The 25,826-nt window shown below is 39.5% G+C and overlaps 2 protein-coding genes across 5 annotated transcripts in view; one reads left to right on the top strand and one right to left on the bottom strand.

Annotated features, from left to right (window-relative positions):
- Window positions 1-3,247, bottom strand: part of LOC140225857 (major facilitator superfamily domain-containing protein 6-like) — a 105,046-nt gene extending 101,799 nt beyond the window's left edge. Inside the window, exon 1 of one of the 3 annotated variants that reach the window (XM_072305828.1) lies at window positions 3,038-3,247. The gene's annotated coding sequence lies outside the window, so the exon portion shown is untranslated. Of the gene's footprint in view, window positions 1-2,594; window positions 2,704-3,037 lie in introns of those variants that run through there. The other 2 variants (XM_072305826.1, XM_072305827.1) reach the window with 2 other exon arrangements.
- Window positions 3,248-8,541: 5,294 nt separating this feature from the next.
- On the top strand, window positions 8,542-25,774 carry LOC109044722 (esterase E4-like). Of its 2 annotated transcripts, none has more exons than XM_019062564.2 (10): window positions 8,542-9,038; window positions 10,762-10,911; window positions 12,216-12,351; window positions 13,329-13,514; window positions 15,052-15,248; window positions 17,263-17,416; window positions 17,847-18,040; window positions 21,662-21,800; window positions 23,074-23,211; window positions 24,490-25,774. In XM_019062564.2, the coding sequence occupies exons 1-10, from the start codon at window positions 8,838-8,840 to the stop codon at window positions 24,495-24,497; spliced, it is 1,503 nt and encodes a 500-aa protein (XP_018918109.2). In that variant the 5' UTR covers window positions 8,542-8,837; the 3' UTR covers window positions 24,498-25,774. The 2 variants fall into 2 exon arrangements, with proteins under 2 accessions (XP_018918109.2, XP_072161936.1); XM_072305835.1 differs by having other exon boundaries at window positions 8,542-9,042; window positions 10,766-10,911.
- The last annotated feature ends 52 nt before the right edge of the window (window positions 25,775-25,826 follow it).

Here is a 25,826-nt window from a genome sequence, read left to right as displayed (position 1 = left end):
CGATTATTTACCACAGCTGCAAATGGGGAAATATCGATAGATCGCAAAGCGCGCCATGTCACTGATATCGGTGGCTGAAGTGCAAAACCACGTATCTTCATTGCGGTGTTTCAATAACTCCGCTCTTATTTTATTTTACTTTTTTGAAGAAAATGAGCCAACTTTATAGCTTGAGATTCAAACAGGATAGTTTGCTGATAGAGAAGAAAAATCATGAAAGTTTTCAAGAAATTCCGTTGACTAGTTTTTCAACGTAAAAGTGAAGTATCACAGGAAGTCTGGAACGTTACAAACGGAGTTACATGGTTCCGCACTCAGCCATCGATTTTGAGGGTTATCTATCGGAATAAACGTGAAGATGTAAGATCTTAATGTGACGGAGGCTCCTATCGAGAAAAAAATCCAGAATCAGAACATCAGAGAAAGATTTATAAATGTATAAAATTTACTCTCGTAAATTTGTACGATACATTTCGGAACTGGCGGACAATTTCGAGCCTCTTTTGAGTACCAGATCAGAATTTATACTCATAAATTGTTTTGAGGATGATGAGTTATATCTGGTTCAAAGTGTGAGCAGAAAATTTGATGAGAATGTGAACGAGCCTGATTAAATTTCATCACTTTGGTGTGCCTATCTTCGGTGCCAGTATAGCAATAGGTAATTCTAAACTCTTGAGGTTTTAATCTGCATACTTCAAAAGTATAAGGAAGCGAGTTCAACAAGTTGTTCCTTACGCATGCTTCAATAGAATATTAGTGTAGCTTTAAAAATTAAATGTTTTGCACATTAAATATAATAAAAACTTGAACAATAAGTTGGGATTAAATTTTGTCTACTACTGCTAGAATTCAAAGCTTGATCCGTCATCCTCTATTTTCGCTGATAGCTCATTTAGAAATTACGGATGCATATGCTGCGGAAAGAAGTTTTATCAAGTCCTGACAAGTAAGACACACACACAAGAAACTCAGTTCGCCTTCAATTCAGTGGTTATGCAAATCAGGCTACCTGGGCGTTAAAATAGTTGCATCATAGAGTATTATGCTTTCTCGCGAGCAAAGTTCAAACAAGAAGAGGATTACAGAGAGAGCGCGCAGTGGTGTGGACCTTGTTTTTTCTCATATATTATCAAATTCAACACGCACATCCATGTTTTTAGGAATATATCTCGATGAATTTAGTGTTTCCTTCGCACAAACAACATTGAAAGATAGATTTTTGTTACTCATATGGCTATATTTTACAAACGTGCTTTATCGTAAAAATGTTTTCCCTCTTTTCTGAACTTTCTCGACGAGTTGTGAGTAAAGCACTGGAGACAGAACTGTTTCATTTTTCTATCTGTATCAATTCAAAATGGATCAGAAGCGATAATTTTGATACATAGGTACCTAAACTCGCAGTATATCCTCATACTTTATCATCACTCAGTAGTGAAAATAAGTTCCAAGCTGCTGAATCCTTCTTGAACAACAAGAAGGGTATTAATAGTTCCTTGACCTATACGTCACTTTTTTCAGGGAGGCCCCATACGGTTTAAATAATGACTTCGGCAGATTTAAGTAGAGCCTTTAACATGATAACTAAGCGAAAATTTTCCCAAACTTAGAATCTACTTCAAATGTAAAACATATACAGACAGATCCTTACGAGGGATTGTAGTGATTTACAAGTACGAAAAAATGAACTATTCAAAAAGAAAAAAATCCATGGTTTTGACAAACTTTTAGGTAACTACGAATCTACCTCAAATTGCAAAATATAAATAGTGTATTGCAATTTTGTGATTTTTGAAGTTGCAAATCATTGCAATCCATCCCAGGAATCCAATATTAAAAGTTATATCGATAAATTTGGCTTGAGGCTCATGAAAGTTGTCCATATTATGATCATAAATTTTCTACCCCCCTTTAATGACTATGTAAACCACCCAAGTAGCACAGATTGCGAAATCAAGTGCAATTACATAGTTGTCTATGTTGCCTATCTTCTGTTAAAATATACACATCCTCATGAACTGCATGGCAATCGAATTGAAATAAATTTCGATTTTTCATTGCATTGCAAGTTGCCCATCTTTCTCACGCATGGTACTCATCTTTGATTGTTTAAATCGGCATTTATTGACCAGAATAATGTGAAAATATTGAAATTCTTTGTTACAGATTGCAATTTTATTGCATTAAATCGCAACTCTCGCAATATTCTCATTAGACTGTTCCACTTGGGCACATCGACGATAAAGCTCCCAATCCACGTATCTCAGATTGCGACGTTGCAGACTTCCTGTCACACGTCATTTTTTAAATGGAGAATTAAACAGAGGAAGAATGAAAAACGTCCATGATTCCTCTTCTCGTGAGGAAAAACCTGAAAAACTTCAATGAATGATGTCGATTTGATCTGATTAAAAAGACGTAACAAGAGTGGAGATTTTGAAACACCGCAAACGAGATACGAGGTTTAGGATTTTCCCCTTCGATAAAGGGCCTCCCTAAGGAAAGGGGTTGTTGAAAGAGCGACTATGAATACAACCCTTGAACAAATATGGACATATCCCCCCAATGTTTATGAACCCGTGGTTACTCACCTTCTAGATTGGCCCAGCTCCTGACATCCTAGGTTATAAGCACAACAAATCGCAACTTCTTCGCAATATTTTCATTGAACTGTTCTATTTGGGCATATCGATGATAAAACTCCCAACCCACGTATCTCAGATTGCGACGTTGCAGACTTCCTGTCACACATCATTCTTTAAATGGAGAACTAAACAGAGGAAGAATGAAAAACGTCCATGATTCTTCTTCTCGTGCGAAAAAACCTGACAAATTTCAATGAATGATGTTGATTTGATTTCCTTAAAAAAACGGAGATTTTGAAACACTGCAAACGAGATACGAGGTTTAGGATTTTCCCCCTCGATAAAGGGCCTCCCTAAGGAAAGGGGTTGTTGAAAGAGCGTCTATGAATACAACCCCTGAACAAATATGGACATAGCCCCCCAATGTTTATGAGCCCGTGGTTACTCACCTTCTAGATTGGCCCAGCTCCTGACATCCTAGGTTATAAGCACAATCGACTCCTTGAATTTCCACGGGTGCACGGCACTCGCGACGTTTCCTAGCTGGGCCTCGGGGATTTCCGCGATTCCATGTTCAGTTTCGGTGGTTTTTAGGCCAGTTGGCGCGAGCACTGATAGCACATCGACCGAAACCGTCGCGGGACTGAGGGGGCGGGGGGTGGCGCGCTCCCCTTCACGGCACGAATCGACCACCTTCCGCGCGCCCACCCGCGCAACCCCGCGCAGGCGCCCGCCGCCGCGACGCTGGCGCCATCTCGTTGGCGTCGCCGCGCCCGTGGGTTCACTCGCACTCACGTGATGACACAATAGGGATGATCGAATATTTAGATAATCGAATATTCGATATTCGAATTATCGGCACCGAGATAATCGCATCACATTCGAATATTCGATTCCGAAGTATTCGCAATCGCAAGATTCGAATTCTCAAATAATCGCAATAATCGCATTCGAAAAGTTTCGAATATTCGAATGATCGCATTCGAATTAGACATTCGTCCATCCTAATGACACAAGTGTCGAATCGAGAGTCGATCATCGACTATATCGATTGTGTCGATTCAAATTGTAGACGAAATATTTCGGGTGCTCCTGACGGCTACTACGGATGGGCGGCAAAATTTCGTGAAATTTAAAACGGACCTGTTGCAAACTTCCGCTGTGTCCGCTGTGTGCCACTTTCCGCAAGTGGCAGTGATCGCGATCAATAGCGATTTTATCGGTTGGTTATCGGGATTATATCGGTGGCAATATATCGAGATATTATCGCATTAAAAATCGCGATATATGGCTATTAAATCGCTACAAATCTCAATTTTTGGATCGATAAAATCGTGATCAATTTTCGTCGATAAAATCGAGATTAAATTGCCATTTATCGCGATTGTTATGTTGATAATATCGCGATAAATTGCCGGGCGATAAAAGCGCGATTTTATCGCGATAAGATCGAAGATAATCGCTTAGATGTTGATGATCCTAGCAATTTTTTCGTCGATAAAATCGCAATATAAAGCGATTTTTCCGTTTAGAAATGTTACCCAAGTAACATTTTTCAACGAGAAAATTGGGATAAATTGCAATTTTTTCGGCGATAAAATCGCCAGGATCATCAACATCTGAGCAATTATCCTCGATCTGATCGCGATAAAATTGCGCTTTTATCGCCCGACAATCTATCGCGATATTTTCCGATTAAAAATGTCGATAAATGACGATTTAATCTTGATTTTACTGACGAAAATTGATCACGATTGTTTCGAACCAAAAATTGCGATGTGAAGTGATTTGATCGCCATAAATCGCAATTTTTAATGAGATAATATCTCGATATATTGCCACCGATATAATCGCGATAACCAACCGATAAAATCGCTATTTATCGCGATCACTGCTACTTGAGTAACGGCTACTACAGATGGGCCATGGGCGGCAATATTAATAATAGAAAAATTGTGCAGTATGCAACAACATAGAAATATATAGTCGCTTACCTTCAACTTAGCAGGCAAGGTACACTACAGTTAGCCATTGTGGTTAGCCACTTTATAGGCACATCGGGAAAGTCTGAAATACGCTCCTAATTTCACAATCTGCGTAAGAAATATGCGTTGTTTGAAGCTTCCCGCTTCAAAAACGATACTACGTCACTGGTACACATTTCGTAACAGGATTCGTTCCATCCAAACATTGCGCATCAGGATGCTATGCAACATTCAACATGGCTGACGCTTCCGCGCGCAAATCCTGAAGAAGCACCATGGTCCTTATCAACGCATGGAAAGTCTACATATAATCATGGCGGTTGGTAGCTCCTCATATCGTCACGTGTATTTTGGCGGGTTGGCGTTGACCACGTTGAATATTGCGTGGAATCCTGGTGCGCAGAGGTTGGATGGAAGAATTCCTCTTACGAATTGCTCACCTATGCTGTACTATCGTCTTTGAAGCGGGCAGTTTAAAAAACCGTATACTTTTTTACGCAGACCTTGAAGTTAGGAGTGTATTTCAGACTTTCCCGATGCGCTCCTCGTGATTTTTGAACAATTTCCTGTACGAAAGAACCCTCCTTTTTGCTCTAGTTGAAGTTTGCAACCGACTATCACCTCAGCGCACATCGCTCTAAACGAATGAAATGAATCGCCTTCAAATGCGGAGATAGGCAACTTGTCCTACAGGAGGAGACGATGACGGAAAATCGCATGCCAGCTTGCCTACCAGCTTCCTCCTAGGACGAGACACTCTGGCTGATAGGTTACTTCATAAATTTTTAATTTTATTTTTAAGAAGATCCATTTTTTGCTATGACCTTAGAACACATTTAAAACCATGAAATGAACGCGATCATGTTCGGAAAAAGATCAAAAGCCACAACTGGTTTTGCTTCATCGCACACGGAGAAAAAAACTTCGTGCAAGGGACCCGAAGTTTAGGTCATATAGATCTCTGAAGTTTTCGGATTGAACATCTGAACACTTTAGGTCTAGCTGTCGAGGTTCGGATCACACATCTGAAACTTTAGTTCTTACATCTGAAGTACTTCAGATGTAAGAACCGAAGTTTTTCGGATGGGAAAACCGAAGTACTTCAGATGTAAGAACTGAAGTTTCAGATGTGTGATCCAAACCTCAGCAGCTGGACCTAAAGTGTTCAGATGCTCAATACGAAAACTTCAAAGATCCATATGACCTAACTTCGGGTCTCACGCACGACGTTTTTTTCTCCGTGCAATGGAGGAATATTTGTTTAAAGGAAAATTTTTAATTTTTTCATCTGATTATTTAAAGTATTCATTTCTCCTCTGTGAATTCATAGCCTTTGAAATCAACGCGATCAATTAGAAGAATACCAAAAACTGTATTTATTTATATATACAGGGTGCGGCAAAAGTCCCGGGACGGCTGTTTATTTTTTAAAACGGCTACACGTAGAAAAACGAATTTTGGGGGATGTTCTTGGGTCAAAGTAAGCTACTTTTTGGCACTCCCCAAAATTTGTTTGGGGGCCCCCCTAGGGGAGGGCGGGGGGCACCTTTTTTTTTTCAAATGGCAACCCCCCCTTTGTGGTACCTCATTGGAAAGATAATAAAAAAAGAAAATTTTTGGCGCAAACCGCAGGTCAAAATGTTCATTTTTGACAAAATGGCGGCCGGTCAAAGTTCAAAATGGCGGAAATTTGGCATCTCCGTTGTTTATTGACGGATTGGTGTGAAACTCGGAATCCTAGGGTTTTTCGAGATGAGAAAAACGATTCTGGTATTGGTTTTCCAGAAAAGTCAGTCCTTTTCAAAATGGCGGCGGTCAAAATGGCGGCCTCGAGCGGGAAGTGGATATATAGGTTGCATATCGTTGGATTTGCATGAAACTTGGTATCTGGGGCTATTTTGGCACGAGAAGAACGAATCTTTCATTGGATATCTGAAATTTTGACAAATTCCAAAATGGCGGCGGAAAAATTGCGGGAAATCAGTTTTACGGCTCTTTACCGATGGATTTGCATGAAATTATTTGATATTTTAAGAATCTAATGAAAGATTCCTTTTTAACGAGCCAAAAACCGCCAGGATATCGAATTTCATGAAAATCATCGGTAAAGAGCCGTAAAACTGATTTCCCGCAATTTTTCCGCCGCCATTTTGGAATTTGTCAAAATTTCAGATATCCAATGAAAGATTCGTTCTTCTCGTGCCAAAATAGCCCCAGATACCAAGTTTCATGCAAATCCAACGATATGCAACCTATATATCCACTTCCCGCTCGAGGCCGCCATTTTGACCGCCGCCATTTTGAAAAGGACTGACTTTTCTGGAAAACCAATACCAGAATCGTTTTTCTCATCTCGAAAAACCCTAGGATTCCGAGTTTCACACCAATCCGTCAATAAACAACGGAGATGCCAAATTTCCGCCATTTTGAACTTTGACCGGCCGCCATTTTGTCAAAAATGAACATTTTGACCTGCGGTTTGCGCCAAAAATTTTCTTTTTTTATTATCTTTCCAATGAGGTGCCACAAAGGGGGGGTTGCCATTTGAAAAAAAAAAGGTGCCCCCCGCCCTCCCCTAGGGGGGCCCCCAAACAAATTTTGGGGAGTGCCAAAAAGTAGCTTACTTTGACCCAAGAACATCCCCCAAAATTCGTTTTTCTACGTGTAGCCGTTTAAAAAATAAACAGCCGTCCCGGGACTTTTGCCGCACCCTGTATAAAGTCGCTTTACAACGCACTCTGGCGTTCTACGACACCCAAACGCCACATATGCCTGTCTTCCCAGAGGTTATCGGGCAACTGACAACGCAACATCTCTTCGTCAACGCCCTGCCGCCAACCCTTTACGGGACGTCCTCCGTAAAAACTGTATTTCTACCTCAAAATCTTCGCAATCATCGATTGACCCTCTAATATAAGCTAAAACATACACGGGCGGCATCCTCCACCGTTGCAACCTTGCAAAAATTACCACTGGCAATGGATCTACTTCCTATGCTTATGTTTCAAATTCTGAAATATGGATTACATTTTGCAAAGAGGATCCAAGAGCATTCCAATGTTGCTAGGATTGTGCAACTTATATTCTTGGCAATGAATTTACTGGATGCTGCATGGAATCATGCAAAAAATCAAATTTACAAAGGTAATTTTTGTCTTGAATTTAATGTCCATTGAGAGTAAAGATAAAACTTGTTGAAATGATTGGTTTATAATTCCCAGGTGAGAAAAGTTGCACGATCTCCGCAACATTGGAATGTTCTTGATTCCCTTTTGCAAAATGCACTCCAAATACGAATCATCACAAATAGTCATACAGAGAAAAAATTATGCTTCCGTTTCACGAAAAAAAAAAATGGATTGCTGATTTAACAACTAACTTGTTAAAAAATATGTCCGACATGTTTCAAGTGTACATTTTGCAATAGTGGAGAGCTAATTCAACTACGGAGGTAGTTAGTTTTGATTTTTTTTTTTATTGTAAAATGGATTGCATTTTGCAAAAAGGAACCACTAGCATTGCAGTGATGCTAAGATTGTGCAACTTCATCTTTTGCGGAATTGCGGAAATCGTGAAAAAATTTGAAATTTAGATGGTAATTTTTGTCTTAAATTTACAGTTTTTAGCGGGTAAAATAGAAACTATTAATGGATAATCGAGTTTTTCCTCCAAGACAAGAGAAGTTGCACAATCTTAGCAGCATTGCAATGCATAGTGGTTCCTTTTTGCAAAATGCAATCCAAATATACATTAAAACATGTCGGACACTTTTTTTAACTACAAAATTGTTAAATCAGCAATTTCATTTTTTCCGTGTTGGAGTCATAATTACGTAAAAAATATCTTGAATTCGACTTATAGAGCATGTACACTTCTTATGTCACAGAGATAAGAAAGTTTTCTTTATACATAGCTAGTTTTATTTTCCGTTTTATTTTTAATTAGTCTGAGACCCATGCGGCGTCCTGTATCCTCTTATTGATGGGCAATTGATGAGAACGCAGACAGGTCAAGGTTAGGTGAGCTTACTTACTTCAAACTGGAACAGATATTTCTTGTTTATATTCGTTACAACATTCGTAGCACCCACGTTCACGTGCGAGAAACTTTCTATTCTAGCAGATGGGAAGTGCGAGTCGCGTAGTTATCTACTAAATTTTATGTGAACAGTGCTTACAGAAAGTAGTTTTTTTGAAGTTTTTTTTTTACAATCTCGGTAGTTCACTTTTTAAAGCAGTGGTAATCTTTAACAACGAGCGTAAATATGTTGTTCAGCTTTTCCACTACTGGAGGAATAGTTTTAAGCTTTCTATGTTCCGTCTCGTACTGTAATCCGGTTGAAGTGACGACTAGCAAAGGGATAATTGTTGGATCTGATCACCTTCGAAGTCGGCACGGCAAAGTTATTTACAGTTTTACGGGCATTCCTTACGCAAAACCACCTGTTGGCAAGCTCAGATTCAAGGTAGGTGAGCGATAACCGAACAATCACCAGATATTTTGATAGTATCACGAGTTGTAGATTGTTGCATGTTGGTCGCCCTATCGATTCGAGCTAGCAAAGTCTGAAGATCCGCGTTTGGAGGATTAAAATGGACTTTTTCTTTATCCCTAAAAAGTAAAATCACTAACATTAAACTCGGACACTGCTGTCGAAGTTTACAAGGTAAATGAATAATGGTGAATTCGAACGACTATAATGGGAAATTAAATACATTTTTCCTCAATGTTGTCCTTCGAAAACTCAGTTTTTCGGTGGAACGCTTAAGAGTTTAAAACAGATTTATTTTATCCCCCCCCCCCCCCCCCCACCAAAAACACCCGATAAAATCGGCTGGTGGAAAGCGAAGTAATTGAATACTGCTGAATTCAAACTATTCAAAAGGAAAATTAAATAAATTTTTTTTCTTTCAAAAATTGTTCTTCAAAAACTCAGTTTTTTACTAATACGCCTATAAACGCAAAATTTCTATCGCAGTCTTCCATAGAAATTTTAATTTTCTTTCGAGAAGCTGCTCAATATAAAACTTAAATTCTCCATGATTTTTCGTATTCGATAGCAGAAGAAGATTTGGTTCAAAATTTAAAGTCGTAAATTTGGATTGTTTCTCATGGAAGAGATGAAATAAGAACGGAAATTTTGAAACACCGCAATGGAGATACGTGGTTTCGCACTTCAGTCGGTGCGATACGGACGTCCATCAAGTTTAAATAGTTGCATCAAGTCCCCGTCGCCGCCGACCAACGCGTCTGTCGATCGAATCAACTACAGGTAGTATGAGCACTTGAGCAGGGAGTCAAAACGCCTTCACTTTTTTGAACGCAATACGGACATCCGTCGAGGTTGTATAGTTGTATCAAGGCGCCGTAGCAAACGCGTCCCATTGTTTATCGTTACAGACGAATATAAGTTGAGAGAGGAATGTCATAATGCCTTCAATTTTTTGCCTGGATTCCTTGAAACTGTGAATCTGATTTTTGGAATGTTTTTCTTTCGAAGTAAGACAGCCATTTATCCCCCTTTTAATCACGTTAGGTTGGCCGGACATGTATGCTTTATTTTTCAGAAAAGAACGGAAAAGCCTAAAAATTAAATAAATTAGTAGAATTTTATTCTGCATTGAAAAATATTATTTTTTTATTTATTTTCTTTTGATGAGAGGCGTACGTATGATTTGACTTGATCCCCTTTGGCTCGAGACGAGACGTAGACGATCTTGTAAGACGAGATCAAGCAATCTCCTCAGACACCCCCCCCCCCCCCCAATGGCTTGCACCGCGCTTGAAAGGCGCCTAGAGAGGTAACGACGATATTTGAGGAGATGAAAAATTTGCAGGTGTCTGAAATTTGCTAAATTTCGTGTCTAAGTGGAAACTACTGAGTGAACTGAACACGAGGATACCCTTGGTTCATGAATTGAACAATTATTGGAGGAGATATGACAAAATTATCTAACCTGCTAAAATACGTGTGTTTAAATGGGAAATGCCAACAGATGACGTCACTAGGCGGTGCATTTTCTCAGTTTTAAACCTATTTTTTATACTATTTCCCTTATTAGAAAAACATTTAAAAAAATACTGTGAAAGTAGCTCTTTAAGCACTTTTAGACGAAGCAATAAAAAATTTGCATGCAAGTTCTCCATTGCAACGAAACTGATTTTGACGTATTCTTTTTTTCAAATAGGGAGCAGAGCCAGTGGAGCCATGGCAAGGGCCGCTCAATGCGACGGGGAAGTGTCCTTCATGTGCCTGGGTCAAGCGCCCCAGTGCGCTGGGCCAACTCCAGATCGTCGGCCAGGAGGATTGTCTCAGGCTTAACGTGTATTCCCCTTCAGTAGGTGTTACTCCCCTCATGTTGTCATTCCAAGAAGGAGCCCAATATCTGTACAGAATTTTCGATTTTGGGATTGTTTAAGGAAATCGCAGCATGTTTTTAAGTGAAGACTCTGCCAAATTCATATCAAAATTGCTGAAAATTCATACTTAATTAACGAGAAACAAATGAACACTCGTTTTACCCTATGTGAAGAAATCTAGCTGTTGCACACGGTTAATGAACCGTGACGCTACCCAAGTTGCCTAGGTCGCAATAAGAAGCAATTATTACCTAAATAATGAAAATATTGCAATTCAACTGAGTGTTGAGTATGTTGCCTAACTCCTCTTTGAAGGGGCCCCATTTATTGAAACTTATTGCAATAACATTGAATTGAGTTGTTATTTTTCATTGCGCAATGCACAATGAAATCACATCTTTCTTACACGTGGAACTCATTTTGTTGATTGTTCAAAATCGACATAAATCGACTAAATGATGTAAAAATATTGCAATTTGATGGTTAAAAAATTACAATAGTATTGAAATCAAATTGCAATTTAATAAGTTTTGTTTTCGAGGGATATGCATAGGCACAGCGTAAGTCCATACCTTTCTCCGGAAAAACGACGCACGGGCTTTTTTTAGGTGTGTCGTATTAGGTGGTTTTAAATTTCCAAGGAAACGCCCAGATCTGTAGTGACGTTTGGACCCTGCAAAATTTCTTCCGATAAAAAGTTCATTTTTGAGGGGAGGTATAAGTATTTTTCTCTGAGAGCAGAAAATATTCCTAAAGTTTCCTTGAAAACTCGCAGATTGTTGAGAGAAATTTGACAATATCTCGAGGCTCATAACTGGCCGTGCTAAGGAAAAACGACGTATGAGCATCCGAGAGTTGCCGAATTTCCGCTCTTAAAATATTCATTTTTGAGATAAATATAGAATATCTCGTACTTGAAATTCTCTAATATTTTAGATCACATTGCAAAGAAAATTCTCTGGAAAATTTGACGGAAAAGTTTCGCGAGTTTTCCTGAAAATGCGTATTTTACCAAAATAAACTTGGCAACGCGCGAAGGTTCATACGGCGTTCTTCCTTCGCAAGGCGGAAGTGCGCTTCAAAGGAAGGAGAAAGTCGCGCAAACTTAGCGGCGGTCTACACGGTTTAATAGAAAGGTCCTCAAAAGTGACTTTAGATAACCTCTTTAGCTTGTTTGAGAGTTATGAGCCCTTACTGTGCCACGACTTACGGTTTCAAAGCTCTGAAATCGTTTACTTCTTTAATCGTATTTTTAATTAATATGGCCTTTGTTTCGGTATAGCTCGCTCCGGGAACCCGGTTACCTGTTATGCTGTACATTCATGGTGGATCCTATAGGTTCTTCTTTACGATGGCTGGACCTGAGTTTCTGGAAAATGTTGTGCTCGTCGATATAACCTACAGACTCGGAGTTTTGGGTGCGTAACCCCAAGAGGTTTTTTTTTATATATTTTTTATGTAATGTATGCAATTTATGCAAACCATTCATGCAAACATCATACCTATAAAAACCATTTCCAACATTTGATGATGTAAGTATTAGTTATAGATAGTTACGATAGTAACGACATTCAGCAACTAGGCTTTTTACTTCGGAGACCAGGAAATTGCCATAAATTAAAACAAATTAAGTAAAAAAAAAAATTTAAAAAAGGAACAATGAGATGCAATATGTGCACGTATGAACGAGAAAGAACACTTACAAAATGGCCCGAAACTTGTGTAAGAACGAGAAAAAACACTTAACAAAAGCCCGAAACTGTGTGTAACAAGGTGGACTCGGATTGTAATTTTTCGAATTTCTCGGCTTTGATTTCCCCACGAAATGGTGTGGACTATGGAACGCCGTTCGTACGAAAAACTATTTTCAGGGGGGAGGAAGTGATTTCTCTTGGGGAAGAGCAAGTGGACCCAGCACCATATCTCCACCTTGTGTAGTATGTAAAAGTCGCTTTTACTGCGCACTGGAGCGCTCTGCGACACCTACCCGCCACAGGAATCTGTCACGGTAGAGATCCTTCGGAAGCTGGAAACTCTCCATCTCTTGACGGAAACCCTGCAATAAAACTGTTTAAATAATGATGATAATATCACTGAAAAAATTGATATGCTGTTTTAGCACCTAGATGTCAGAAATGTGTCTGGTGATCCTAAGATACTACCTTGACTGCCCACGCAGTTGACTTTGCATTCATAGGATGTAAAATTAACTGCGAAGGCAGTATAAAGGCAGTGTCTTACGATCACCAGACACATTTTTGACATCCGAAGTGCTAAAATAACATATTATTTTTTTCAGTGACGTTTTGTGATTACCGATTGTAAAATTCCTCCTGGTTTTAAAGTTTTACACGATGTGATTTTCCTGGTCATAACAGAATATATAATTCTCTAGGTTTTGCAACAACCGGCGATGGGGTCATTCCCGGGAACCTTGGACTCAAGGACCAAGTGCTGGCCCTACAATGGGTTCGCGACAACATAGCATATTTCGGAGGAGATCCGGACTCAGTCACCGTTTTCGGGAACAGTGCAGGAGGCGCAAGCACTCACCTCCTACTCCTCTCTCCTCGAGCAAAAGGTTTCATGATTCAATTTGTGTTATACTGACTTCAAATTCTCGTCATTCTTATATACAGAGTAGGCACCCTTGGTTTCTCCCACTTTGATTTCATCCGAGTTTCATGTTGAGTCACGCCGCAATCACACGCTGATTTAGCAGCTGAATAGGGAAGTCACCAGTCATCGCCCAACGGCTGAAATTTAGCAAATTCGAGTTATTTTCATCCAGATGTGTATCAAATCTACTCGAATAGTTCACACAAATTCAAAATTGGTCCGATGGTTGCTGAGAATTGTTGCTGAATTTTGCGCGTCACGCGCAAAATTCAGGCATCGGGCCGATGACTTCCACATTCAACCCACATTCAGCGCGTGTGATTGTGGCATCACTGGTGAAAATCTGTGTCTTTCTGACAAAAGAAAGCACGGTGAAAAAACCAAGGGTGTCACTACCTTGGTGGATGACGTCAGAAATCGGGTTTCTCAAAGCGCGGTTAATATTGAACATAGAGAGTTGCTGATTGGACTGATCTACAAGCGCCAAGTATCAAAAAATTCCGTGATCAGCGCAACTGACCCATTTATTCAAACAAATAAAATCAATGGGACGTACTTATGCTAAAAGGAACTATGTACATAGGGTTTACGTGCAACATAGTTCCTTTTAGCATAAATATGTCCAATTGATAAATCAATTACACGCCTGATCAACAACTCTGCCGTGCTAAGGGAAAACGCCTTATGAACATTCAAGAGTTGCCAAATTTCCTTCACTGAAATGTTTATTTTTGAAGACATTTCTGAATATTTTTCCCTGAAATTTTCAGGAACTTTGGGTAAAATTGTGAACAAAATTTTCTGAAAAATGGAAGGGAAAATATCCATAAGTTTACCAGGAAAGTCGTGTTTTAGCAAAGGAAATTTGGCAACGCCTGAAGGTTCATGCGGCGTTTCCCCTTGGCACGGCAGAGCTAATTTTTAAGATTACCACTCGTTTCCAATGGAGATGTTGCATGTGTGAGGAATTTGCGATTGGACTGTTGATTCTTATGTAAAAGTTCGCGAGAAACACGATGGTCCCACTGGTTTTCTCTGATATCAACTCCCAAGCTCAAAAAAAGATCTAGGTTGAGGCCAAAATGGAGGGGATATCCCACGCTATCCTGAGAGTCCACCTCTACATCAAAACTCTCCATGCAAAGATAGAGAGCAAATACATTGGCAGGGTTGCCGTGATTTCAGTTTAAGAGTCCCCAAATAAGGTGGCAGCCCTGTCAATGTATTTGCTCCCTATCTTTGCATGGAGAGTTTGTCTTGATGCGGAGGTGGACTCTCAGTATAGCGTGGGATATCCCCTCCATTTTGGCCTCAACTTGAGAGCTTTTTTTGAGCTTGGGAGTTGATTTCAGAGAAAACCAATGGCCATCGTGTTTCTCGCGAACTTTTACATCAGAATCAATAGTCAAATCGCAAATTCCTCACACATGCAACATCTCCATTGCACGCCATATCAACAACAACTATTCTTTAAGACGACCCCTCGTCTCCAATTCCAGGTCTCCTTCATCGCGGGATTTCCATGAGCGGGACTGCGGCTTGTCCTTGGGCCATGATACCCCGACAGTTGGCGATAGACAGGACGAAAGCTTTCTCTGTCCTGTGCGGATGTCCCCCTGAGCCCTCGAAAGAATTACTCGAATGTTTGCAGGAAGTTCCCATTCGAAGTATCGTAGAGATGCTCCAAAAGTTCCGTGTGAGTTGCGTTCCAAAGGCGTGGCGAGCTTTGCGATAAATCGATTGATCTGCCATTTAAACACATTGAAAAGTATCGATGGATAGGATGTTTGCATTGAACACCTTCATAATCGATTCTTTACCAAGTTTCAAAGGGAGAAATATCGATAAACGATCGCTCACGCCTCGCCACTGTTGCGTTCAATATTTGTCGATCGATTCACGATTGTCGATCGGTCAGATGAATGTCGATCAGTTCAAGTTTTTATTTATCGTTTTTCGACAATTTTTCGATCGAATCACATCGATCGTTTCATGTTTTTACTGTTCGATCGATTCATGTCGATCGAATCCATATCCTCCGCTTTGTTGAATACATACCCTACGCTTTGAAAGGGTTCATTGATCAAATTAATTTCATTTTGCAATTAGGAACAACAATTTCCAGCTTCGTTTAGGAACAACGTATGCATATCGATAATTTCCTTATGCATATAAGCGTTTTTACAGGTGAGCCAGAAATTTTAGTTCCGAATAGCAAAATAATGTCCAAATGATCACGCCATTACATCGCTGAGCAATAAGGGATCCTACGCGTAAAAGTCGTTTAACTTGCATGCTTCTATTAAGAATTATTTTTAAAAATATGTAAATGAAGAGAGGAAAATTAGCTGGGTTTAATCATTTGAAATGACAATAATTCCAACGAACTGTACAAAAACTTCAAAATCGTAAGTTGAAAACTGCTGACGCCGCAAGTTTGAATGATCGCGTCAAACACAGAGCGGCCGGCGCGAGGCTGGCGCAGAACGCGTAGTAGCGCCTTATAAGACCGCAGGATACTTCATGCATTGCACGTACAGCACGGGTCCGCGCGGCGCCTGGTAGCGCCTTACAAGTCAGCAGGATGCTTCATGCATTGCGCGTATATCACGGTGCGCGCTCAGGTCGTAGAAAAGCCGTATTTTCTCGGTGTCGAACCTATTCCGGTACACATCATTTCCGGACAGTGCACACCGCGAGCTTGCAATCCTAGGATCACAGGATTGTTAAGAATTTGCAATCCATATTATGTCTTGTTATGATTTACAAGTGGAAATTGTTCAAGTTGGAATGCTGTAACCTTCTATAGTCCGGAAAACGTCGAACTTGGCTGGTAACTTCCAAGGACAGAGAGTGAACATTTTCTTTTTCACAAACCAGGAAAAATTTCCAGGGAGATAAACTGGACCGCGTTAAACAGAAAGGAACCAAGCCACATCAGCTATGGCCAAATTTAATTGGGCAATTTAATTTTTTACATGGAAACGGTTGTGCGGATTTTCGTGAAAATTTCAGTAATAAATTTTTTGTATCGTACTAACAAAAATTCCTTAAAGTTTTTAAAGGGATCCGCACAAATGGATTGCATTTTGCAAAAAGGAACCACTAGCATTGCAATGTTGCTAAGATTGTGCAACTTCTTTTGTCTTGGAGGAAAAACCCGATTATCCATTAATAGTTTCTATTTTACTCGCTAAAAACTGTAAATTTAAGACAAAAATTACCATCTAAATTTCATAGTTTTTCACGATTTCCGCAATTTTATTGCAAAAGATGAAGTTTCACAATCTTAGCATCATTGCAATGCTAGTGGTTCCTTTTTGCAAAATGCAATCCAAATGTTCTCGTGTAAAAAATTAAATTGCCCTTTGGCAAAAGCTGATGTGGCTTGATCCCTTTCTGTCAAACGCCGTCCAATCCTTGGTATCACATTCACACAAAAATGAACTCTGGCAATCTACCTGGCAATCGAACCTGGGGGGGGATTCCACTGCGGCACCGCGATGGGCCGGTCTGTCGGCGATTTCCCGGGCCGCTTCGAGGAGCCAGTCGGCCTCTGCTCATACGCTTTTTACCTCGCACGGCAGAATCGTGATCTACATTTCTTAGTGCTGTGCATGCCCTTGCATTGGGCTTTGTAGCGTGTAGTAGCCAGAAAGGCCACTAAATTGATTGAATTTAACCCTCTGTTATTTACACGCATATTTCAGGATGAGTATTATTTACCACTGACGGAATTTGCACCCATCATTGAAGAAGAGAGCGCTAACAATGCATTTTTGACGAGAGACCCTGATGAGATTGAATCCGAGATCCCCTGGATGACTGGTATTAATTCTGCGGATCACTTGAGTTACCCATACAGTAAGTTGTCATTTTCTTCGAGATAGGAAAAAAATTGAAAGATGTTACGATCGCGAATAAATGGGTGAAATATATGACATTTAGAGGGAAAAAGTAAGCTAATTAATCGTGTACACTTATTTTCTAAATCCTCTATTCACCACACTTTTTAATTTTGTAAGGAGCATGGGTGTGCAGCTAATAAGTAAATATAAATAAAGTAAGTGAAACTAGTTAGGTTAATTTAATACATTTAATTCGTCCAATTTCGTTTCAAAAAAGCGATGATGATGTCGGCGGCAAATTCCTCTTAGTAAATGGAGGGACAGAGTTTACATCAATATACCAATAATACAATAGGAATATTTCACGTTCTGTTTCATAACTTGTTACTTCAAAAAGCGCTCATATCCTGGCACAATACTTTTTCTGTTTCATGAAAATTCTATAGAGGAATTTCTATTGCATGTGCGGAGGAATGGACTCAACATGGGAGAGCAACTCGACATTTTCCTCTCTAAATGGCTCTCTTATGGCTTCAATGTTTCGAAGAAAGCTATCCCCTCAGTTATAAATAAAATAAAAGCATTTTACTTCGGAAACGAATCGATTGCCGACGAGCAAAAACTTTTAAAATTGGACGAGGTGAGTGAATTGGTATAGTCATTTACGGTACGAATATTATGCAAAAAAGAAAACAGATGAAAATACAATGGGTCATTGAACCATGTAGTAATATTTATTTATATCCTGAAATATATACATAGATTTTCCCAGATGACCCGTATTTAGAGCTAAATTGACTGGACCATCTGTTGCATGCAAAAGATACAGTCAAATAAATATACACTTTACGGGTAAAGTTGCACAAAAATCACATTGGGCAAATGAAAAAAATCTGAAATCCACTCCTTGCTTCAATCTGCGTGTTTTTGGCGCGTATACGTAGTATACCGCCTTTGCGATCGTTTCGAACCCTGCTCGATACAATAACCGAGTCCCTTAGTTCCTTACCGAAAAGTGACTACCGCGAACTTCTGAGATTTTCCAAAGCGTGTAAAAAGTTTATTTATCCATCAATAATTATGATTTAAAGTTGTTTCTCATTCTGGGGCTCTCTAGTTTATGTGCAGTGAATACCAAGAGTCTACGTTACTTGGTTTTTTAAAAAAAGCCTAAGAATGCGACGCGCTGATTTAAAATATGCATATATAAGCAGAATCAAGCGAATTGATTCGAGGATGGCTGAGCAGGTCGGCACTCTCGGAATGAGAATTTAACTCCTCCGTTTTGTTCAAAACGTTGCTTTGACAGATCTGTAACCTCGGTTATACTTTTCAAAAGTTGGTACCCGTGCTCTGATAGTGCAATCTGTGTAAGTGCAATCTGTGATGAGCCTCGAGACTCATTAGACCATTAGCTAAACGTGGCTCATACAGGAATCCACTTACCCCTCTCTTCCCCACGCTCCTGATCACTGCGTCGGCGTCTCGACGAACAATAGCTAATGACGGTCGCCAAGCGAGGCCGGGATCCTCAGCCCCTCGCCCAATTACTTACGCTTCATTAACCATTTCACCGTCACGCTAGGATTCGTCCAATTTTCAAAAAAAATTGTTTCGCGAGTTTTTAGCAATTTTTTCCTTACTCTCCGTTAAAACACGAATTAAAAGAGGTCTCATTCATAAAAATCGGCCAAATAGAAGAGAAGTTACAGTATTCGAAATCCGAAGAAATCAACAAAACTTCTCCAAACAAAAAATAAAATGAAGGGGGAAAAAAGAAATGTATAAATTACAATTTAATATGATTGACCTCAGAATGTGACAAGCAATTCAATTATAAAAAGGAGAAAAAATTGAGTGAAATTACAAAAAATTAGCCTCTTGCAAGGGGCTTCCTTGTATGAGTTTTGACCTGAAGACAAGTAAATCCCGTTATATTATTAAAACGAAATTGACTCCATAGTTTAATGCCTTAGTTTCTTGAATACGATTATTTTAAGCACTCGAAAATTTATACCAGCAATTTTACCCATGGGGTGATTTCCTGAGAGCTGATAATATCACGAATTTCTCATAGAGCCCTTCAAAAATGGCTTGCTTTTTGGGCAGCCGATTCGGCCATCAAACCGGGGTTTAAATGGAAGCTGATAATAACACAAAGCTCTGAGAAAAATTTTGAGATGAGTATAGGAACGGTTTGTAAATTACGAGGAGAGGCGGGCATTCTGTTCAGCATATCGATACATAAGTATTTTCACACGTAGAATTTAATTTTCACGTCAGGGAGTCGACATATTTTGATTTTTTCGATTTTATACGGAAAATTTATGGTTTTTCGGGATTGAAATTACTTACAATTGTTTCATGAAAAATGAATGCACCCAAAATGACTATAGCATTTTGACTTTCACATACGTGCACTCACTAAATTGATTGGTAAATTCAAAGAGTGGGTACATCGACCTGGTATATCAAGTTTCTGCGATTTTTTACGGCAAATCGGTAGATTTTCGGGATGTGGATTGCTTACTTTCAATTCATGAATGAATAAAGCATGGACATGGTTGAGCTTCTTTGCATGAAAAGACGTTTAAAATAACAAAATCAAGACATATTTAATACAATTGCATTTATATCGAGTCAATTTCTTTTCAATAATATAACGGGATTTATAATACCGGTGATTTGGGTATTTTAGCCCCAAAATACCTTTAAATCGACTTTATCTTCTAGGAGTTCGACAGAATTTTTCCTTTCTTCGCTTAAATTTTTCCGTAGCACTTTTCTTCAAGAATCTGATAAGATTTTGCTTGAGGCAGATCAAAAAACTTAAATTTGTTCGAATAGCTTTCTAGATTCACAATACACGGTCTCGTCAAGGTGCGTCGTTGACCTTGCAGTGTTGGATCGTGAATTCTCTTGTTGTGCTGCTTGCCTTTTTTGAAATCTCTGTAAATGAAAACTAAAGGGGTTGATATGTGCGAGTTAATGACGCGCCTTATCAACACATTGTGTTGGAGTTCACTGCTTGTTTTTTTTTGTTTTTTTTTTTTGTATGTTGTTTAAGGCTTTATATCCGGGGGATACTGCGGCCTTGGAAGGAATCTGCGTAATTTATATCTCGCTTTTTCAAGTTTCCCGCGTCTACAAGCAGTTTTTTCTTTGAGTACCTATACGGAAGAGCATTATTACCATCTCAATCCTTTTACTCCTGAAAAAGAGTGCCGCTCTCTGATTGGTTGGTGAGTTTTAGACTTTCATGATAGCCCCTCCGCTCCCAGTTTGGCCCAATGTTAACAAATAGATGGCGAAAGAGTTCTAGACGCGAGATAAACGCCTTTCAAAAATGATCAGGACGGGCCGACCAAGAGACAGGGTCAAGTCTAGAATCTCTAAAATTCCTGCTAATTTCTGCTAAATTCCTCTAAAATTCTAAGAATTCCTGCAAAATCTCTAAAATGTTGAGACTTTGTAGATGAGACTTGATAAATTGCGCCAAAAAATTGAAACGGGCTCAAAGATACACTGGGGGATTTCGTACAAAGGGCCAAAAGGAGCCCTTCATTTATGTTAAAACTCGTCAAAAGGGGCCTCGCAGGTGCCTTCTTAGGCAAGCTCAGGCTTGTTCCCCGGGCCAGTCCGTCTCTGAACACTTGCAAACATCTCTTTTAAATTTTGAGTGAATAATCCTCGAAAAATACAAATTTCCCCAGAATTTTCAATTTGAAATATGTGTCGCAGGCAATTAGCAATCGGCGGCAATTTGCAAGTCAGTGGTGAATTAAATATAGAAAATCATATAATTTTAAAATAAAAGAACAAGATTAGAGTGCTGATTGTGTTGCCTATAATGTGAATTGACACTTTCCCATCCTTAAAAAATAATTACAGGAATATACACACTCAGAGGAGCGTGCAGTGAACTCCGTGACATGAGAGGGTCGAGATCGGACAGGCAACGAAACGAACATCGGGACAATGCGTAGAGTATCACAAAAAATGAAGGCGTATTCAAGGCGCGCTCATACTTCTGAAGACCATAACCCCTAAAAATTGCATTTTACCGATGCGCATTATTGCGATATATTGAAACAACCTGTATACCGCTTGCAAATTGCCGGCGATTGCTAATTGCCTGAGACATACGCATGCTATGCACAGCCTGGTAAAGATTAAAGACGTGAGTGAAGAGGAGGCACTTTCAGACGTTGCTTTTCGATTAAGTCCCTCTAACTACCACCCCTTCGATTTTTGTTCTCAGGTGATCGCTGATGGCTGGTTTTTGAAAGGTTTGACGCACGCCGTGTCGAAATACCGGGGAAACACTTACCTCTATTATTACGATTACCAGCAATCTAATGCCACTTTCTTTTCTATAATCGGGCGTGGTTTTAGCGAAGGTACCTACGTTTTTTACAAATTTTGCCCTGATTTTACTCTCTGTGTGTTATGCCACCTCAAAAATTAGGTTCATCCATCTCAACACATAATTACACTGAAAAAAAAAACTCCGGCCGTGGGAGCCGCAATTACGGGCTATACAGACATACCGTCCGTTCCGGGCACAAACGCCGAAAAGGGGCAAGGCGTAGCTTCGATTGCTCCGGGTTCAGAGGCCGAAGCTACGGCTCCAGCGGCCGGAATTTTCGGCCTTTGAGCCCGGAACGGACGTTATGTCTATATAGCCCGTAATTGCGGCTCTCATAGCCGGGTTTTTTTTTTTTTTTTTTTATTGTAGATGTCATCGTTTTTCCTTGCCTATAATCTAATCACTGGGAAAAAAGTCGCTTGGATCTAGAGTACAGACTCTTAAAAACATCGACAAGAAAAAATACTCTCGATTATTCAATCAGATTTTTGGTTAGATCGAGAACCAAAGCCAATTAAGCGGATTTCCTTTTGATTCAAGCAAAAATCCGAGTGAATCAAGAGTACTTTTTCTTGTCATTGTTTTCAAGAGTCAGGACTCTACATCCAAGCGTCTTTCTTTTCCATAGTGAATGCTGAAAAACAACTGTACCTACTGCATTTTGCAAAGAGGAAGTATAATATTTCTGGCTCATATTATAGAAACAGCGAAGTGCCAGCACCATTAGTTTCCCTGTGCAGAATAGATTATTCTTTCATGGATGAGAGAGAAACCGTGGTGCCATATTGCAAAATGGACCGCGTTCGACAGAAAGGACAATTTATTTTTTTTTATGAGAGAACATTTGTCGAGATTCATTCAAGAATTTTAACGCGTTTGCTTTGCACTACCTGTGCAAAAAACTAGATGAAAGCACAAAAATTCGCACAACCGTTTTCATGTAAAAAATTTAATTTGCCGATTAAATCCAGTAATGGCTGATGTGTCTTGGTTACTTTGTGCTTAACGGGGTCCAAATGGAGTCCACTTGAAATGATGATCATGAAAAGAGCAACGGTTTTTCTAAAGCTCAACCGGAGTACCTCCAGAAAAGTACTAACTAGGTAATAATCAGAGGCGAATCCAGCAATTCAGCAACCTCGGATTACCTCCATTTACACCTATACTAAATAATCTATCCTTGTCGAAGCACCTGGCCCTTCCAAGAATCGATACATTTCCATGGGTTTAAATGGAGAAAAGACAATGTTGCCAATTTGCTGGATCCGCCAATGGTAATAATCGTGCGATTGTTCACTGTTCAGAAAGAGGCGCGAGTCACATGGATGAGCTTTTGTCTCTCTTTCCAATGACAACATTCTTCCAGGAAGATCTTCGTCTGAGACGGATGTGCAGGTCTCCGAAAAAATGGTCACTTTGTGGACACATTTCGCTAAGCATGGGTAAGAGGAAATATACTGAGCTTTTTTCGCCTAATCTCTCGGCATTTAATTGATTTTTACATGATTCGACTTTTAAGAAGTTGCGAGTGCATCATGTTTCAAGTAAATGTTAATGTAGTCTTTCATGAATAAGGTAATAAAAAAATCCGAGTCTCACTGTTGAAGGCCAATTGAACCGCGTCGATAGCAGAGAGGAAGCAAACCACATCAGCTATTGCCATCAGTGGCGTGGCGTGAAGGATCGATTATCGATATATCGCCATTTGAAGCTATAATAAAGAATCGATTACTAAGGTGTTCGCTGCGAACGCCCTGATAATCGATCTTTTTCCATAGGTTTAAATGGCATAACAATCGATATATCGCAATTCACGCCACGCCACTGATTGCCATCTTAATTTTTTCCAAGAGAACGTCTGCACGGATTCCTGGAAAATTTTGAGGAATTCGCTGCGCACTATCCAGAAAATTCACTGAGATTTGCACAAAAATCCGCAGAACCGGTTTCGTGTAAAAAATTATCGCCCAATGAAATTTGGAAACAGCTGATGTAACTTGGTTCCTTTCTGCTAAACGAGGTCCAATTATAATTGAACCAGTAGAATGAGAACACGCCAATTCAGAGAAATAAAAATGCTCAGGAGACACAAAACACTGCCAAGTCGGTGAGGAAGTTACTACAAGAGAGAACTGCCCTTTTGTCACACTTTACTTGAAGGTCTTATATCCTCAGTACTTGTCCTTTGCACCAAAAGACCTCTTCATGGTACCTAACTTTCACAGCTACTGTGCAGTTTTTTGTCTCCTGAACAAATTTATTTTTCCGGGTTGGTATGTTTTCATACTCACTAATTCTATTGTAAAAAGGAACGGAAATGTAAAAAAATAATCTGTTCGTATATATTTTTTTTTTATCAGGGGTTTTCCAAATTTGTGTAAATTTTCTCCTAGCGCTGTTATTATTCACAAGTTTCACGGATTTCTTACGTGAAAAAATCGAAAAAAGATCTGAAACTGCCAACTAGCATGTTTTTTTACAGGTTTTTTATACATTTCAATGAGTCAAGTCAAAAACCCATTTTCCGACTCTAGCTATCAATGTTCTGCATCTTTTCCCGCGAGTTTGAAGTAATAATACGACTTTTTCACTAGCCTTTGCTACAAGGAAAGTTTTCCTTCATTTCCCCTTCTTTAAATTTTTCCAATTCATAACCCCCCTGTCCCGGTGATATGATTTTCTATTCGTTCTTCATTGATGTCCATTATGTATTCACCCAGGAACCTGACGATGAACAATTTGACAACGTGGGAACCGGTAGAAAAAAACAGCTCTGGATATAAGTACCTGTACATTGGAGCAGACGAACTCTCGCAAAAGGACAATCTCCTCTCCGATAGAGTGGAATTTTGGCGGTCACTTCACGAATAAAATGTTGTAATCTTCAAGTTCAGAGTCGACGCATAAAACGCCTTCACGGGGAAATAATACTACCTAGCGTGGCCGCGGAGTTCGAATAGTTGTATCATTTAAAATCCCAATCAAAATCAACTGCGAGCAACGTAGATTAGTGTGAGTGAGAGAGAGAGAGAGGATCGAGAGCGCGCGCGGATATCAATGTATTAACACATCAATATTTCGACCCCTTCCCCTCCCAATCTGGTCGAGATCCTTTCATTCTCTTATCTTTTCCTAATCAGTAAACTGTCAGTCTCTTCTTATCAATGATACGTCTGCCGGCTGGAGTGAACAGATCGGCCCAGATATTCCGGACCAAATTTCACCACAAACCGCTGTTTGTCAAACCGCCGTCAACTTTTACTAATTGCACCGATTGCCGAGGAAGAAGAAGACAGCCTACCATGTCTCAACATCCTAATTTCTAATTCATAACTGCTGCAATTTTGCTTTTGTTTGATTGCCTTAGATAATTGACAGCAAATATCACTCGGCATTCTGCTTGATATTCTTTTTCTTAATTAATAACAATCAAGGATTAATTTGTTCAGAGATTCATCGTCAGTATTACAGATTGACTGAGGCTTTAGGAATATTTTTAATAAACTAAATTATGGCAGGAGCTTTAGTTGAATTTTATGCGTATAAGATTATAAGAAATTATATTTGTAAAATCGTGCACTCGGTCTTCTTCTTTTTCCTTTTTTTTTTTTTTTCTTTCTTTTTTTTCTTTTTAAACGCTATGATTGTATTTTTTTCTGTTTCTACCCTTGACGTTCGTCTTTTATGCCCCCAAGATACAGCTTGACCTCCACTAAAAGGTGCATAATTAAGGGATGTCTTATCTATATAAATTCAAATCCTGCTTAACCCTGGGGAGTCTCAGATAAAAAATAACCGATGAAGACTCATGAAAGGTGGTTTTCGGAAGATCATTCCAAAACCCACTTCCATTTTTTCTCTCTCAACTGCAGTTTGGTTCGGTACTGGAAAGATCTTTCAATGGATCTGTAGGTATGTACCTACAGCTTTGATACGTTGCAAGTTTTCAGCAAGGGGAGGGGGGGGGGAGATTCGAAAACCTGTTGAGTTTTTGTCTTCTAATAAGTTTCTGCAATGTAGTAGTGCATCAATGTTTTACCTAACTGGATTGTCTAAT

Source organism: Bemisia tabaci, unplaced genomic scaffold, assembly GCF_918797505.1.
Source record: "Bemisia tabaci unplaced genomic scaffold, PGI_BMITA_v3".
Classification (NCBI taxonomy): domain Eukaryota; kingdom Metazoa; phylum Arthropoda; class Insecta; order Hemiptera; family Aleyrodidae; genus Bemisia; species Bemisia tabaci.
This window is presented reverse-complemented; position numbering and strand designations above follow the sequence as displayed.

Bases quoted from the DNA above. Each gene is read 5' to 3' on its own strand.
- LOC109044722 (XM_019062564.2), top strand. From the start codon at position 8,838: ATGTTGTTCAGCTTTTCCACTACTGGAGGAATAGTTTTAAGCTTTCTA. The intron at 13,515-15,051 runs GTTTCATGATTC...CTCCAATTCCAG, and splicing joins CCTCTCTCCTCGAGCAAAAG to GTCTCCTTCATCGCGGGATT. The intron at 17,417-17,846 runs GTAAGTTGTCAT...AAAATTCTATAG, and splicing joins TCACTTGAGTTACCCATACA to AGGAATTTCTATTGCATGTG.